At 39.1% G+C, this 18,596-nt stretch overlaps 1 protein-coding gene across 1 annotated transcript in view; it reads left to right on the top strand.

Moving 5' to 3' along the window:
* Positions 1-288: 288 nt before the first annotated feature.
* The window catches only part of MAJIN (membrane anchored junction protein), a 30,920-nt gene continuing 12,612 nt past the window's right edge, over positions 289-18,596 (top strand). The window contains exons 1-8 of the mRNA XM_040577230.1: positions 289-1,127; positions 1,620-1,742; positions 5,418-5,463; positions 7,160-7,235; positions 10,677-10,802; positions 13,353-13,384; positions 14,202-14,311; positions 17,985-18,039. Of these exons, the coding sequence (XP_040433164.1) occupies positions 1,642-1,742; positions 5,418-5,463; positions 7,160-7,235; positions 10,677-10,802; positions 13,353-13,384; positions 14,202-14,311; positions 17,985-18,039 (546 nt within the window). The 5' untranslated portion in view covers positions 289-1,127; positions 1,620-1,641. The remainder of the gene's footprint in view (positions 1,128-1,619; positions 1,743-5,417; positions 5,464-7,159; positions 7,236-10,676; positions 10,803-13,352; positions 13,385-14,201; positions 14,312-17,984; positions 18,040-18,596) is intronic.

The following is an 18,596-nucleotide window of genomic DNA, read 5'->3' as shown; positions in this document are numbered from 1 at the left end:
CTTTCATGGGGTAATAAATGTTTCCTTTTTTGATCATTGCTTTGTTAGGTCATTGGTTATTACAGCTTTTCAGTTGTGTCTGTAAAACATGGTTGCCAGAAAGGCTCGAGTGGTCATTTCCCTTAAAACAAAACAAAACAAAACAAAAAACCTGATGAGACAAGACTTCTGCTGTAGCATTTTTGTCACCCTCCAAGGAAGCACACTCTATTTATTGGAGGAATGAAAAAATACCTGGGAATCTTTGCATGAAGAGTTCCTAAAGCAAAAGACAAAACTGACATCATTGAAATTTAGAAGAGAAAGGGCAGAGCTGCTGTCAAGGGTTTGTCATTAGGCACCAGAGTTAATGTTGCATTGAGAAACCGAGGCAGAACCCACACTCCTTTGAAAATGGTTTTAAGACCTGGCACAAGATAAAGGGGCAACAACTCCTCTGGTGCTTTTGTTTCACACTGGAACACAAACTGCTACAACAACTGCTTCCAGTAGCAAAATGCCGCTGGCTCTGAAGTTCAGCAGCATCTGCAACTAGTGCAGAACATGACGTGGCTGTGAGGGAACTGGAGCTGAGGCCAGAGGCAGCCCAGGTGACCCAGAGCCCGGACTCTGTGGCAAGGCAGAGGAGACGGGGAGAACGGGAAGAGGAGGTGCTGCGGCTGGGAAGTGACCCCGAGCCTCCCCCGAGGCAACTCAGACGTCTCCTGCGGCTTCCCTGCTATGCGCCCCGGGGACAGCGTTGCCGGGTGCCTCACCGCTTCCCCTTGACACTCCCGCGACAGCCATCTCGTGGGGCGGGCTGCCAGCGGGCCGGTGTCGCGGGGCGGCGCGGGTGGGCCGTCCTGCCGGGCGCCGCTGGTCGTCTCCTCGTGCGGAACCTCACGCCGGCCGGCGGCCCCAGCGCCATCTCCTCTCCGGCCGCAGTTCCGACCCGCCGCCGGCAGCGACTCCACCCGCCGCTGCGAAGGGCCGGTCCGGGCCGCTGCGGACGGCTCCTCCCGTTCAGCGAACGCTGCGGCCGAGGTGGCGCTGGGGCAGGCGGCGGCGAAGAGGCCTGCTGGCACTTGAGGGGGGCTGCCGGGCCGGGTGCTTCGGTCTCTACTCTGCTCTCCGAGGCGACGGCACGGGTAGGCACCGCGCAGCCCCTCCCGGGGCAGACAGCCCCCTCACTCCGCTGCTGGCCCAGAGCCGGCATGGTGCCTGATAGGCCTCTGGCACCTGGGAGCAGGCTGTCAGCCCCTGTCCCCTGCAGAAAGCTCTCTTGGCAGGACAGGTGGAGGTGGTGTCCCCGCGTCAGGGTTGCCCAAGGGGCCTGTGGCACCCTGTTGGCCTAGCAGGCCAGCAGAGAGGGTGAGGAGGAGGAGGGCGATGGTGTCTCCCCTCTCAGCAGGCAGGAGGGCTTTGGGCATGGCATCTTCCACAGGCCCCTTCCTTCCACTAGAAGGCTCTGCTCCAGAACCACCTCCAGTGCTGGGCTGTCCTTCCATGCTCCTGCCCTTTGCCAGACTCCCTCTTCCTCCCGTCCCCACTAGTTGCATGTAATCTTTTCTTATACTGTGACAGAATGAAATCTGGTTAAGGGTTTTAATAATTTACCTTTAATTCTTTTGCTTCCCTAGGTGTACACTGAGGAAGAAAAATATGTCATTAAAACCATTTACATATCTGTTGCCTGAAACAAGGTTTCTTCATGCAGGCAGACTTGTGTATAAGTTTAAAATCCGTTATGGTAGCTTCAAAAGGTAAGAAAGTTAAAGCTGAAAAGTCAACCTGCAGCTTGATAATCATTTGTAGAACTGAGTTAATATGAGAATGTTAATACAAATTTTGGGGGCTCCTCATTTCTTGCCTTCTTTCCCTATGAAAGTTGTCACTTAAAAGCTGCTGTTTTGCTTTAGTTTGTTGTACACACTGAGCATTGGCATGGGAGAGTAACATGAGCCATAAAAAAATATTGTATTTCAGTTCCCTGTATGGATTTCTTGCCTCATTGGAAAAATAGTCTATTTTTACTGCCAGTGTTTTGAAATTTTGTTTTTAATTTAGAATCATAAAATCATTAAGGTTGGAAAAGATCTCCAAGGTCATCTGGTCCAACTGTCCCCCTACCACCAATATTACCCACTGCAGAATCATAGAATCAAATTTAGAAGCTGTAGAACCTTGGAGCTCCATACTCAATGTGTACTTATTTATTAGGCTGTCAGTTGTTAGCAAATTGCCTTTTGCTGGTCTTGCAATAATGCACTCGTGGATATATACACAGTCTTTAGAAACTCTCCCTGGCACCTGGGAGTAGTTTCTTTTACTCTCAGGATTTTTTTCTCTGAAGGTTCCCTTTCTACTGCCCCTCTTATTTCAAATGTTTAAGACAAACTTGTTGTTTTGAAACAACAGCATGCCTCTCCTGCAGGTAGAGGAACTGAGGAGGACTTCTTTGATAACTGCTTCTCTCAATTTATAGAAGGTATCATAGTGACAAGCCTGAGAAATGATAGTGAAAGGACAGTATTTTAGTCTGTCAGTGTTGCTGGCGTTCAAGGAAGAGAAAGGAAAATAGCCTTTGGGTGTGCAGAGGATAATGAATGAATAAGAGTTGTGGGAGGTAATGGTTGTGTGGTAAGCCTCAAATAGGAAGTTACAGTTACTAGACAGCAAAGTAACTTAATCGCAGTGTGCTGGTTAGTCTGGTCAGGTGGGGAAGATGTAAAACAAGAAAGGAGGTTGATCTTTAAAAGGTGAAAAAATAATATTCCCTGAGGCTATTGCCTTGGAGGAATCTGCTTGTATTTGCTAATTTAGACATGCAGATATGATAAACAGATCCTTTTGTGAGTGAACAAAACCTTGACCAACCCACTCAAGAAGTTTTTGGAGGTTTTAATTTGAGAGGGGACTCAATCCTTGAGGCTGTGGGCTCTAATCATCGTAGAAGTTTAAGCTGTTCTGGCAAAAGGAGATACTACTGCTCAGGTTTAAGAATAGCATTCAAAACCAGGTGTTTATAGATTGTGTTCTGCCACAGGAGTGTTCTGTATATCTGAAACTTGGTCTGAAACTTTATACTTTGTTACTGTCAACTTCTGATAAACTATATTAATAGTTTATTATGTTAGTATAAATGTTAGTATTCATAAACATTAATAAAATTAAAATAAGCAAAACCAGTGGCTCTATTAGCATAATCTGTCTCTTTGTGTACATCCTTCAAGGCTGTGATCATCAGCAGACAGCAGTTCAAGGGTGATGCCCTCAAAGGCTTTTGGGAAGTCTTGTAAAACTGTTGAGATTATCTCTCTTTCCAGATGATGGCAAGCATACAGGAACTAAGACTGAGGTCCTTTTGGGTCAGCAGATATGCTTGCATCAAAGAAACAGAGAAGCCCTGTGCCATCATAAAAAACCTGTTTTTATGCAGCAGGGCTAAAATTCCATATGGAACGACTCCCTTGGGTTTCTGTCTATAAGAGTGGTTTTCTCAACAAAAGTGAATTTCCTTGGGTAATCACATACACAAAGACATTGCCAGAGCCTGGTTTTATTCAGGAAGTAACTGTTATTAGGCTGAAGAAGACTTAAAGATAATGTGTTATGAATTAGATGATCTTGCCTTTAAGCACTGGAGAGAAGAATCAGTGTATCTGATCTAGCAGTAGCTCAGAGCAGCTGTGATCTTCCTCTTCAGAAGGCAGAACTCCTTTTGCAGATGTTTCTTGAATTAAATTTGGACTATTTTCAAGATCTTTAATACCTGGCAGAGATTCTGAATGTAGCTCTGAAGCTGGATGAGAAACATGAGAAACAACTCAAAAATCTTTTTTCTTCACTGTCTCTTTGCTGTGAAAGTCACCATGTTCATGCAACAGGGACAAGAGATGTCTATGGAAGATATATAGCCCTTGCCACAGTGTCCTTTGCCACACTGAAATGAAGTGATAGGGGGTACTTATGCAAAGCATCTGATTCATTCCTAATTCGTAAAAGAGAGTAAAATGTAAAATTGTAACTCCTACATGCATATATAGTCTTATGTTCAGAGAAACATTATCAGCCAGCCTTGGGATTTGGGAAGTGAAACTTTGTTTTCTCCGCAATAAGATTGTGACCACTCTCAGGATAGATTTCCTACAGAAACTTGAAAGAGTTGATCCCAGCTGATCACAGAGCTGATTGTGACATGTGCAGGCTTTTGCTAGTGTGAAGTCATCTTCACTGAAGGTCTTCTAAATACGTAGGGAAAATGAGGTAACAATAAAGGTTCTTTCTTTCTTTAAAGTCAGAAAGATGACTCCATTTTTGCATCTCTGCATTCCAGGCTTAAAAAGAAAATCACCCCTTCCCAGGTGCCCCCAAATCCAGCCAAATGAATCCCCTGCAATCAGATAGCAAGTCTGACACCTGTGCCAGGAGACCCTGGAATGTTCCTTGGTTTCTTCCACTTTTTCCACCTTTTTCTCCTCATCACCTTACTGAATCTTTCATTTCCCTGCTGCTTAATGAAGTCATCATGACCACAGTGTAAGACTTGGATGGGTGATATCCATTTCCTCCTATTGTGGCATGTTGTGCAATTCCTTTCATTAACTTGTTAGTGTCAAACAAGGAGAGAGCATTTCTGAAGAGGAAGGAAAGTTCTCATCTCTGACCAAGTTCTGACTAGGGACCCTGAATGTATTAGATATAAAAATGACTGCACTACCAAACCATAAATCAGAGAATACTTGCATGCCATGATTACTTATATTCCACTTAATTTACTTATTTCCAAGTAACAATTATGTGATTTGTTTACTTTTTAATGGATTCTGATTTTTTTAAAGACCTTATTTCTCACTGTATATTTTATTGTTGGCTGATACCTAGCAGCAAGCAATGTTTGAGAAGATAGTTTACAAAAGATGTATTTAACATTGTGAGAGCAAAGTCTGATGTATGCAGTACACAATTACCAGCATCAAACGGCCCTACTTCAGTGATGCGAAGCCCATTTCTTCAACGGTTCTGCATTGTGGATGGAATTAAGGGACAAGTTCTGATGGCTTCTTTTTGTCTCTTGACTAGAATGTAGAATGGATAATTGATAGGTTGGAAGACAGAAGTGTTAGTTTGAGGCCACCTTGTCAAAAAGAAATCATAACAGTTAGTGGGGATTGACTGAAAAGATCTGACCTCTTATTTGTTCTGTCTATGTGCATACAGTATACAAATGGACACAAATCAAAAGAAACAATCCTTCTGAAATAATAGAATTTTTAAGAACAATATTTTAAGAATTCAAATTCCTGCTAAGTATTTCCTCTATGTAGTGAGAATATGCCTTGTTCATGATGTTTTGTTGTCATTTGAACTCTGCCAATGAATGTAATTCCATTGTTTTGTGACTGGGGTGGGACTAATTCTCTCTGTTTGTTTCCCAGTGCTTCTGAACTAGATAACACTGAAAGTGCTGTCAAGGAGTTAGAGGTAGGACTAGGATATAAAGCAGGTCCATGGGGCCTTAGCTGAATGTTCAGCTGTGTAAATCTTTTATTCACTACGGGGCTGTGAACATCATGTTAAATGAAACATTTCTAAATAGAATAATGGAGAACTTGGGAAAGTACAAGGGTGAAAAAATACTTCAAATAATTTCATCAAAATGCACAATTGGCCTGGAAAAAAAAGAATAATGCTTTTATTTGAAATATTTCAAATAATCTAATGAATTGGATAAATGGAAACTCATGTTTGTGGAGCTAGTTACACACCATTCTGTTCTGATTCCTGTTCAGATTCATTCTGAAGTAGAATTTTCCCATGGTTTCACTCTTGGTGTAGGACCTGACCACTACTTTTAACTTCTTAGGCTTCATTAGCTGTGAAACACTCCTGTTTTTTAAGGAGCTGTGGCAAAACTAGATTGACAGAGTGCTTTCTTTCTAATGCTAAATTGCATGTGCTTTTTTTGCATGTGGCAAAACTGGATTGACAGAGTGTTTTCTTCCTAATGCTAAATTGCATGTGCTTTTGTCGTAACTGTGGAGCCAGTGCAACCAGTGGATGTTCTTGTATTGATGCCATTACTTTGCAACCATGCTTGGTCATAGCTGATGAGATCTCCTCATCTTTTCCCTATTTGAGACAGAAGAAAGACCCTTTCATTCCCAAGGAAATGAGGCAAATATGTTGCTTACTTAAAAAATACTCCTATTACTTAATTTAAAAAATCTTCAGAGTATGGTAATAGCATTGTAAATATTGTTGAAGACAATTTGCTGATTTTGATATGGAAAATTACTATTTGTCGTCTTTGAAAAATAATTAACAATAATACCAAAAAAAAAGCTTCCTTTTTGTAAAACAGGAATTTGTTGGGGCTGAATTACAGTTTCTCTGTAAATGAATTGTTACAACTAGAATCATAGAATATCCTGAGTTGGAAGGGATGCACAAGGATCATCAAGCCTAACTTCTGACTCCACATAGTGCAAACTAATAGTTAAACTATGTATCTAAGAGCATTGTCCAAACACTGCCTGAATACAGACAGGCCTGGGTCCATGACCACTTCCCTGGGGAACATTGTTCAGTGCTTGACCACACTCTCAGTGAAGAATCTTTATCTAGTATCCAACCTGAACCTCCCCTGTCACAGCTCCATGCAGTTCCCTTAGGTCCTGTCGGTGTGATCAGAGAGAAGAGATCAGTGCCTGCCCCTCTGCTCCCCTTCATGAGGAAGCTGTCAATAGCAGTGAGGTCATCCCTTAGTTTCCTCTTCTCTAAGTTGAATTGGTTCAGCATTCAGAGAAAGAGGAATATTCTTATTTTTGAAATAAATACCGAATGTGTTTTGCTGGAAAAAGGAAACTTCGTAAATTTAAAAGCCCATGTTCTTCAGAAAAACAAGTGTTTCTATGTTAATTTAAGAAGATGTTCATTCACGTCAACTTCTGTTAGTCTTACTGCAGTGCACTCAAGGTGATACAGAGGGAGTGGGGAGAAGAAGGGGAAAAGGATAAGCAAAGCTGTATGTATCTAGAATGTGCTTTCCACAACTCATGCAAACTGTAAGGTTATTTTAAATTTTTCCCACTCCTTGAAACTGTACTTCACAATGGAATTGTGGTTATATTGTTAATATTTTTCCCTCTTTTTTTTTTTTCATCTTCTCTATCTCCAGGAAGCAATTCGAGTAATCCTTGGAAATCTTGACGATTTACATCCATTTTCTACAGACCACTTCACTGTTTTTCCCTGTATCCTTTCAGCCTCATAAAAATAAATGATTCAATGAATATGTTGGGCATTACTTAATTCAGCATTCACATACAGTATTTTGCAGATCTTTAGTTACTTTGAGCTTCACAACTTCACATTAGCCGAGGACTCACCTCAGTTGTTGCCTTCACCAAAGAATTGATTTCAGAAGGGTGTTTTGCATTGTTTTTAGATTAATGATCTTGCATTCCAAGTCAGATCTAGTCAGACAAAACAAAAGCATATATATATGAAGTCATAGTAAACTCACCAAATGCACTTGCAAACAAAGCTAGTGCATTGTTTAAAGCTGTTAATGAAATGTAAAACGTTCCTTACAGACTCAGAAACTTTGGCTCACTGGTAGAAAAGACTACAGTAGTTTTCTGGTAAGGTACATTAGAATTAAATCACAGTAATGGGATTCTGAGGGAGGATTGCTTCTGTAAAGCTGGCTTCAGTCTGTTCAGGAAGAAGTTTGAGCTTGACCTCAGGAGAATAGGGTAGTGTTCTCCTGAATTCTTACTTTGCCTAGATGAATGTTTAATACAAAAGCTGTTTCTTGGGAGGGTGCAAATGTGAGTATATGCTTGCATACCCACTGAGAGCTGAAAGAAGTGAAAAATACCTGTGGAGTGAGTTTTACAAGGAGAGGTAATTATGAGTTAGAGGTAGATCTGAGATAGCTGGAAGACTAGATTGGGTTTTGAACACATTATACCTATAGGGTTGTCATCTAGTTATTCTGGTCACATCTTCAATATAAGCTTTGAAGTATAGAAATAAAACTAGAACAAATGAATTCATCTTATTTTGCTCATCCTATTTATTTCTTTGTGACCAGTGAGCAGATTTTTTCCTTCTTCCCTGAAGTTTACAGAGGCATTTAGTGGCTCAGCCTGATTTGCTATCAGAAAATAATGTAAAAGCTCTATGCCATTGCACAGTATAGGCATAAAGAAGGTAATATTAGAATATTCACATGTGCTGGTTTTGTTGAGTGTTATTTCCTGGGGATTTTGATTTTGGTATGTAAATTCTGAAGCACTTGAGACTGGATTATTCTGGCTAGCAGCTCAACTAGAGGCTCCTTCTTCTTCTAGATTTTTTTTTTCATCAGAGTGCACTAGCCTTTATTTCTTTCTTGCACAACTTGACATAATTTAGCTATGTCTGCTGCGTATTCCACATCATATACATTTAAATTGACAATAATTAAATGACAAGCATTAATTAATGTTTCTATTCTAGTTGGTTTAGTTTAAAAACAAAAAGAAGTCTTGTTGGTCTTGTTTAAGATAAAAGTAAGTCAATTCAATGAAAAGTCTTTTTTGATCCTAAGGCGAGTCAATTTTTGAATGACATTATGGCCTTTGGCATCACCTCCTATAGTTCTGGATGCCCACAAATAATGAACACCCATGTGTTTCTGCCTTCAAGGCATTCCATTTCAGTCTTAGAAGACTGCAGTATTGCCACACTTCATGTGAGCAGGCAAAAGTGAGATCATCGTCTTTTTCTCTGTCAGAACCTGATACACATGATCACAACTTAGTCCTGTTACTGCCAAGAAGATAAAGCAGCCAAGAGCATCATCAGACATGAAATATTGAAAGAAATACAAATTGTCTGCCGTTCCTTCAGTTCTCTGAATTTTCTTGAGATGCAGAATTCTTGAGACATTTTTATTTGAACTAGAAGAATACATGGTTTTCACAGAGGATGTTAGCTGTAGTTTCTGTTTATTCACATTCCTATTTCATGGATATATGAACTGATAAAAGGTCTTCCACCAGTTTCTTGAAAATCCCCAGGGTTTTGGAAAGCTGAGACAAAATGAAGATTAACTAGCAAATTATTGTTTGATAAATGTTAACCACACAACCATTTCAACAGCACTTCTCATGCAACTTTCCATAGCCATGTCAAATCTGATGGATATCACCCAGAAGTTGCTGCAGGTTATGTACTCTTTATCTCCATTTTGACAGACATGATCATTTGATGGTTGCTCCTAAGAACTGCTTCTAAAAGTCTAAGTGATGGTGTTTGCTCATGGGGCTTTATAATAGCCTCTGCGCACTCTGAGGGATGTGTGTGTGTGTGTCTCTTACTCATTTTGTTCTGTCTGTAGGGATCAATTTCTAACTTTTGCCAAGATGTTCTTCAGCTCATCTCTTCATTAAATGGCTTTTATTTTATGACAGTCATTTCTTGACAGCAGAGTGTGGGATTAGATCTCATTTGTATGGTCAATTTGTGCAAGATTCTGTAAGGGTAATGTGTTCCTGAGACTTATGCAAGCATTGGTGTGAAATTAAACCTGCACATTCAGATACCATTCTGGAATTGTTTGTGTGCCATGTTTGACACTTTGATAAAGTCCAGCTGCATGACTGAGGTACGTGAAGAGCATTATTTGGTAATACTAGTGGGAATATAAATCTTTCCCAAGTTGCCCAGACTTTTGAAACAACATAACTGGGATCACAGAGGGTAGCTCTCCTCATCTAAGATCTGTAGATAAAAAAATCCAGCCTTATTGTTGGTTTACTTCAGTAAAGCTCAGCTAGCCTTGCTTGCATGCTTGAGGAGTCTTTGATTCACACATTTATATTCTAGAACTTGGAAGCCCATCCACATTACAAGCTAGCACTGTCCTTGATGACAAGTGCAATCTCAGAGGGCTACTGTGTTAGATTAGTCCTGTAGTTATGTGTAGAACTCCTAGCTGCAGCATAACTTGTAGTTAATCACCAGCTGTGGAAGTCCTTGAAGAAAAACTCAAGTGAGCAATTTCATACCTTAAAGGAACCGATCGTGTAAGTGTTTCATCTAGGCAAATCTTGGTCTCCATCTCCACTCCTCAAGATGTTAGTTTCAGCTAGCAAATAGGCTAAAAATGTTCATTTTATCTGTTTCTTCTTTGTATCAGAAGCATGTAAGGAAATTGCTGTCTAGAACCACCCAATCTTGCATGTATGAGCTCATAGGTGCTGGCTGTCATGTCAGTTATCTTTTCTTTTTCCTCATTTTGAACTATGAAGTAGATGTAGTGATGCTACTCATATGAATCCTAGTCCCTTTTGATTTCTAAAATAATTACCTTATAGTTAGGAATGCTGATTAGGTTTTATTCATAGGGTTGGAAGAGCCTGGCATGTTGTTGCTTGAGGGAGAATGTCAGGACTTGAGCCAAATACAGTTAAGGAAACACAACATATTAATACAAGCTACTGATGGAAGAGTATCACCTGGATGAGTGTTTTTTGTTATGTGTTACTAGTGTTTTTTCACAAAGTTAGTACCCACAGATTATATTTGCTGCTTTATACATGTGTTCAGTATAGTATGATTTTTGAAGCTTGTAAGGCATTCTCAGGACTCCTGTACTTTTAAAATGTTAGTGCTAGGTTTATAAGTCTTAACATCATTCTCAGATTTGCATAAGTGGGAGAGAGTATCAAAAATGAGATTCAAACACAAAAATGTACATCTTTTGCCTTATCCCTACATTTGCACTATGTATCTAGAACTCAACTCATTTCAGCAAAATTTATCTTTTGGTAAGTCTGTATGGTTATGTTTGGATAATTTCGGGAAACAAATGAGTATGTTGCAGCATGGTGCCATTATTGCTCTTAAATAAAAATATACTTTTCTACTCTGAGGTTAGCTTTTTCATTGAAACACTGGTGAAGTAATTCTGCTGCAGCTTTCAGATATATACATCTACATATGACGTTTGCCAGCTCAGTTATAGGCATCTGAACAGGAAGTCTTCTAGCAGCATCTGCAGAAAAAAAAATAATTCTCTGGAGATCTTGCCCATGGCATACTCAGAAGGTAAATACTTCTGTCTTCACTGATAAATGCCTCTTCACCTTTTCCCATCAGACAAAAAAAGCTTAGGAAGCTGCCTCTAGCTTTCACTTTTCTACAATAATGCTTCTAGAATCGCTGCTGCAGGCTGCTTTTCTCTTTTGCGTTATCTCAGGCTGATTTTAAGAAGCTAAGTATCTTGGGATAGTTTTTCGCTAACTCTGGGACTCCCAGATGATAAAGCAGATCCTGAAACTTCTCCAGTGAATTTCCTTCTTATCCTCAAAAGTGTTGAGGACATATTTAAAAATCATGGTGAAGCTGAAGGTCTTTTTAAAACTGTTGAGTTGTTGAACAAATATTCTCCCATTCCAAAACAGCAGGAATGACATACCCTGTCACAGGTTCATGGAAAGCATCAACTACCACAGTACAAAACATATTGAAGGCTCAGAGGAGCAAGTCTGAAGCTGTATGAATAACCTTCCTGGCTCAGCCTGAAGATCCAGCTAGCCAGAATTTAGCCTTTGAGTGTGGTTGATAACAGATGCTTTGGGTTAGTATATAAATCCCCGTGCATACAAAAATACTTTTTGCAGGACAGCTCACCAGTCTCGATCAATTCACACTGGAAAGGCTTCACAAGTCAATTTCTCTCTCTATTTGTTCTCATGAACTGTTTTTCCCTGAACTTACAAAGTTGCTTTTGGAACCTTCTTTTCCATTTTGGCACATAAAATGAATTTCAGGGTGCACTGCCTGAAAAAGTCCTGCTGGTTGTTTTTACACTTGCTGCTAGATCATTGCATTTCATGCCCCTTTCTTCTTATTTAAGGTAGGCGCAATAATAACAATTCACCTTCCCTTTCTGTGTTCTCATCATGAATTCATATCCTACGACTTTTCAGTTATGTTCTGTTCGAAACTGAAAAGTTCAGGTGTGCTTAGACGTCCTTGAACAGAAGCTTTTCAATACCTTGTTCTGCTCTGTCCTTCATGTCTACCATATCTTTAAAGTAGGGGGAGCAAAACTGCATTCAGTATGACTACTATAGATTTGAAATTGGGAATAGCGATGTATTCTCTTTTGTTTTGTTTTACTTTGCTATAATTTACTGGATTTCTATTTGCCTTTTCAGCCACTGCTGACTTTTCAGCTAGTATTTTCATGAAGTAATGACCAGTGGCTCCCAACATTCACTGCGTAATGTCAGTAGCTGGGTTGGAGCCAGTACTGCATGTGGACAGCATTTTTTAATTCCTTGTACTTTACTATGCTTGCTGACATTGAACTCCACCTGCCATTTCATCACATTCTTTGTTGTTGTTTTTATAAAGAAAGAATGCATTTGTTTCTCTGAATAATGATAGTAATAATGGTAATGTCTTTTGTATAACTAGTAAATGTTGTCACCTCATGAGTGTCTCATTTTCCACATTTTCTATGAATTCACTGAACAGGCTCAGGCCCCAACTAAGGTCTGTGTGGGACTTAACATTTATCCTTCTCTGTTGTGAAAAAATAGTGTTTATTCTTACAGTTTCTTGTTCTAACTTGTTACTGGTCCCCAACGAAAGCTTCCTTTTTTTGTCTTACAACTGCTAATTAGATATTATAGTCTTCTTTCATTTATAAAATGAAATAGTAATCTCTTAGTCTCACTCATTTGCTTGTGTTGTAACATCCCCCGCCAAACATAACATGTTTTGATGTAAAAACTTCTAAACATGGAGAACTCACTCACTCACTTCCCTGTACACCTTACTTACTCCAGTATTTAATTGCCCTCCCCAGATATTTCTACAACATTTCTATTATAAAAATATGTGCAGCATAACATGCCATAAATTTCAGGCACCAATGTTTCTGGTTTCTGTTCACGGGGATTTTTCTTCAGGAAACTGTGTATGGATCTCATGCATAAGAGGTTAGATGGTCAATATTTTCTGGAGCCTATGCTCCACATGTCCTTGCATCTTCTATCTGATGCCAGATCACAGTGTGACGCTAACAGTTCTAAAGTTCATTCTTCTCTTCTGAAGGCTTCTTTCACTTTTTCAAGAATAACAATTGTCCCCATTGCCATCAACGTGTGACATGTGTCAGGAATTCTAATTCTACAGCTGTTCTAGAGTTGTATTTACAGTTTTTCAATTTCAGCATATCATATGCAAGTTCAGCATAGTCTGCCTTGTTCTCAGAAAGTGAGGTACAATGCAAAAATTTACTTTTAAGTTGGTTAAAGAAACTCCAGTGTAAATATTCACCAAATTTTGTAATACCTCTGTTACAGGTAAAGAAGTAAACAATGACAGTTATGAACTTGTAAGTTGTGTGTGTGTGTTTTGAATTATATTTTAAACAGTCTGTAGAAGCAGAATATATATATAGAGAGAAATTCCAAATTACAGCCAAAAGTATTTAAACATAGGCAATGCTACAGTTCTCCAATTCCTAGGTACCAGTCAGGCAATTTCAATTGGCATTCAATTCTCAGCTAAAACCATTCAAGTCAGGTGAAATACTTACGTTAATTCCAGTGGACTTTAAATGAAGTCCTGCCTCAGGACCTCAGAACCTTCCTGGCTTTAGTTAAGCGTACTTTCTACAGGTCTGAACTGACCTGTCCAATATCCTCAATGTAAAAGTCTGTATGAGGTCATTTCTGAATAATTGTTTCCTAAGTACTGTATATGTCATAAACAAGAAAGTTAAGCTAATTTGGAATGCTTTTGTTTAATGAGAGCTCAGGATTTGTTTTCAATATGGATATGTATCTGAAGATGGAGTTAGTGAAGATGTCCTGTCCAAATTCTCCCAAAGAAATCCCACTATCTCTGTTAGAACTACACTCCTAGTAAAATCAAGGCACTCTTCTAAAGACAGAGAAAATATGATGCCCTGAAAGCACAATTTTGAGCTTAAAACTGTTGAGCATAATTTTCTGGATGGCCTCTCTGCTTATCAACCCTTTGAATAAAGAAGCTAGTAGTTTATTCATGAATCTTTTTGTTTGTTTGTTTTCATTATATATATGTGAACAATTTTGCTAAATTTAAATGTATATTTACTTTGAATTTTGTTATAAAATAGACAAGTCAAAATCAAATGTTACCAATGCAAAGTTTGCAATGTTTTGAAGGTCAAGAGAAGAAATGAGATGTCAGAAAGTACTGAAATGGAAGAAACAGTGAAGAGGAGAAGACTTGAAGGTCAAGCAGAGACCTCATACCCAAAGTCATGTATCAACAGGTCAGTTGACTACAAAATATTCTTCCAGGGTGTACGTAAATATTTTTCATGTGCCATTGACCATCCTCATACATCATTGCTGTGTAGCCCTTTATCCCATTGTTCTTTTTCGTTTTCTTCCTAGATGAAAGAATTTAAGCAGTATTGGCCTTATTTGGAGAAGACTTATCATATGCTTTCAGGTTCCAATGCCATTTAATAGGGGACATAAATCTTCTCCTTTAACTCCTTTGTCTTAATGTTGTATATAAAATTACAGAGGGATGAGAATTAAGAAACTACACAAAACATTGTATTGGCTTGCACACCTGAGCCAAAAATGACAAGGGGAAAACTGGGAACAATTTTCTATTCTGTTTCTGTGAGTCAGCTAATGAATGCTGCCTCTCAGCCTAAGATTGATGGCAAAACACATTTGAGCTTACTATTTTCAAAGTGCTTTAAAGTCTCACAGAATGTACATGTGTTGTGTTTGCACACGTCTTTCAGTTCAGATTGCTTGGTAACTGAACTACTGATGGTTATTCCAAAATGCGTCTATATCTCTGGATTTCACAGAATCATTGAAAGTTGGAAGGGATGTTTGAGACTGCCTAGTCCATGGTCCAAGGGTCAGCTAGAGCTGGTTGCCCAGGACCGTGTCCAGTGAGGTTTTGAATAAGTCCAGGGGTGGAGATTCCACGACTTCCCTGGGCAACTGATTCCAGTGCTTGACCACAACTGCACACACAAAAAAGTTTTTTTTCTTACATTCATATCAATTTCACATTTTTCAGTTTGTGCCCATTGCCTTTTGTTCTGTCATTGTACACTACTGAAGAGAGTACAGCTTCCTCTTCTTCATTCCCTCTCAACAAGCATATGTTGGTAAGATTCCACACTGGGCCTTCTCCAGGCTAAACAGTCACAGCTCTGTCTGCCTGTCATCATATGAAAAGATCTACAGTCCTGTAATCATCTTTGTGGTCCTTCGCTGGACTTGCCCCAGTGAGTCCAAGTCTTCTCCTGGGGAGCCCAGACAGAACACAGCACACAGATGTGGCCGCATAAGTCCTGAGTAGAAATAAAGAACCACCTCCGTCCACCTGCTGGTAACATTCCACCTAATGCAGCTCAGGATGTTGTTGGCCTCCTTCACTACAAGGTGCAACACTGGTTCACCATGGCTAATCTCAAACTCAATTCTTTACTGTCTTTCAGAGGCAGGCACAATATTAATAGTCTAGCAAGCTTCTTTACTCTCTAAAATATATCACCTTATTATCTAGAGTTTAGCTTTAAAAATAAAATAGTGCCTGCACTTAATATTTGCAAATACATGACAGACTATCCCAAATCCAGTGTTGGAATCTGAAGTGTTTATGCTCACCTTTCTCCTTCCTTGGTGGCTTACAGACCATGTCAAATCATTTCCCTTTTTACTGTATAGTCTAACCAATTTCCAAATTTGTTTAATGCAGAAATTAGAACAGGTGAAGACTGAAGCCAGTTCTCTTCCTGTTCATTCAAAAGTAATCCTTTTTTTTTTTTTTTCCCAAGTGTTTCTAGAGACAATAACTGTTGCAAATTTGTGAAGAATGAGAGCAGGATCTAGAATACTTTCTAAACTCTTTTAGCCAACATGTGAGTTGTAGATTCATTTCTGTAGAATCAGAAGTGGATTCAATAGCCGTTTCTGACCTTAACCATAAAATACATACTCAGAAGTAGTTATTTCATTATCTGGCAGTTCCCTCTTAATCCTGTATCTTGACCCAACAGTTACACTATTGCAGAAGAACATTAAAACAATTAATCATTTTAAAGTCTATTTATTATTTCAAAATGAAATTGGTGAGGCATTGACTTCAAGTCATTTACCATTTTTTCTGATTACTTTGTTGGACTGAATTGCTCATTCATTCTGAGTATTTCCTACCCTAGGAAGGTGTTTTTCCACTGCAATCATACCAGCTCTTGATTTTTTTTTACTTCTTAGACAAGGTGTTTTAAACCTCATGTGGTAAGTTATTTCTCCCTTCCTAAAAACACTGCACTTCTCTGAACAGCATTCCATACTTTAATCTCTTTCAAAGTGGTGACACCAAAATTATGCACAGTGTCTCACAACAACTCTGCAGATCTGCAAATGAATGCAATGCAGACCCTCTTACCTGAATAAAATGTACAATTGTGTACTTAAGTCATATATAGACCCCTGCTTCCCCAAGTTTGGTTGTAGTTAAACTACAAGAAAGAAAAAATTATGATTTGTCAACTATTTTGACAAACCCGTCTCTCAATTTGTCAATTTGATATTTTTGTTTTGTGGGAGGGGATACTGTATGTGCCTTAAGAAAAAGATTATGGAATTAAAAGATCTTAACCTGGGAACCCACCCAGTAGTTCAGACCAAGGGTCTGTCTAATTTCCTGTCTTTAGCATGTGCCAGAAATGGATATTCAGGTAAGAAGAGGAACAGAGCAAATGTCTGTGGTACCTTCTAAATACTCTCCCAGTGTTTTCAGTTTAGAGACTTTCCTGAAGCTAATGCAGTTTGTCAAGTTAATAACCCTCAGAGGATCCCTCTTCCTATATGCAATTTTCCAGTCTCCCTTTGCAGCCACGTCCATTTTTTACTCATATTTTAAAGGTCTTGGGACTTGTTAGTCAAGGAGTTCCACTGGTCATCTACTGTTGGAATGAAAAGTCTCCTTCACTTGTTCATTTTGAGCCTAGTTCCCATTAATTCAATTGGCATGTCTCTTGTGCTGGAGAGACAGTGAATGCTAAGTCCCTTTCCACTCTCCCTCTCCTTATTTGGACTTTGTAAAATTCTTATCCTCTCTAATACTTTCTCTTTTCCCGTCTGTTAAGTCTTATTTGTCTGCTCAGTTGTTCCTCAAAGAAAAACTATTCTGTATGTTTGATAGCTTTTGTTCCTCTTCTCTGAGCCTTTCCAACTTACGGAAAAGGAGGAACTTTCCAGATTCCCCATCTAATGCTGGGGGACCAAGCCAGCACATGGTATTCTTGAGGTGTGGGAGAGCCTTGGCTTTGTACAGTGCCATAATCCCATTTTTCAATTTTGTTTTCTGTTCTTTTGCTAGTAATTCCTCCATTTTCCTAACTTTGGATTTTTTTTTGAGGGTACTACCGAGTGTTCAGCTGTCAGAATTTCTATCCCCTAATAGGGATAGAAATGTAATTATTAATTATCTTCATAGATAATATTTTGTATTATCTATGTTGATCTGTTTAAAGCGGATTGTTTTTCTCCACATGCATCACTTCATACTTCTCTATACAATTTTCTCTGCCATTGTATTGCTCCATGTACAAGTCTTGTAGGACCCTTCTATGGTTCTTTGCTGTCAGCCCTTTTCTTTATGTCAATAACCTTGTATGATTTGCAAGCTTTCTGAACTCACTGCTCATCACCTTTTCTATGTCACTTAACACTTCTGTTGTCTTTAAGTGCTTTTTGTTTTTTCTAGAGAAGCAGAAAGCTTCTCTACTGGAAAACTTCTCTACTGTAATGTATCCATATTTTCATTTTTTAAGTGAAAATTTGAAATATGAGTACAAATATATATTAAGGGTATATATATCATAGGCTAGAGGTTTATAATAACATACCTAGGTGGCTATTTACATGTTTGCTTCTTTTTTGTAATATTTGGTTTATTTTTAGACCTGGAGCTGAGAACGTTCACCATATAATTAAAGCAAAGCATGGATTTGAAATGGTAAGCTGCAGAATACTCAGAAAGACGCAACAGCATTTGTTTAGTCCTTGATTCTTAAAATGGCAAGTATAAAAGTGCCTTCAGGTAATTTTTTTTTCACTTGCATCTGTGATAGAGAACATTTTTGATTGCTTCTCATGAAAATTAGTCACATGATGAGTTTTACAGAGAGACCACATGCGCTTTTCTGATTCTCAAACTAAGAACAATAGGGGTAAGCTTAGCCTCTCAGATATGAACCTGAAGAATGCCTTACCTTGACTTCAAGACTCTAGTTGTGTTCTTTTACCTCAGATGCCTCTTCATATAGGGCCCCATAATGGGCCTGCAGTAGGTGCTGACCTTGATACAGACTTCAGTGTCAATACTTACTGCTCACCACACACTACTCTGTGTAGATGGCCTTGTGGGCATCTACCTCCTCTTTAAACAGTATCATGAGTTTTCTCACTATGTCATCAGCGGTCAGGTTTATGAGGTAATTATTCCAGAAGGAATAATTAGAAGCAGTTGCTTCCTAAATCTATGGTTCTCAAAAGACCTTGTCAGAAGGGGAA

This window comes from Cygnus olor, chromosome 17, assembly GCF_009769625.2.
Source record: "Cygnus olor isolate bCygOlo1 chromosome 17, bCygOlo1.pri.v2, whole genome shotgun sequence".
Classification (NCBI taxonomy): Eukaryota; Metazoa; Chordata; class Aves; order Anseriformes; family Anatidae; genus Cygnus; species Cygnus olor.
The sequence above is the reverse complement of the archived record's forward strand: the minus strand, read 5'-3'. Positions and strand labels throughout refer to the sequence as shown.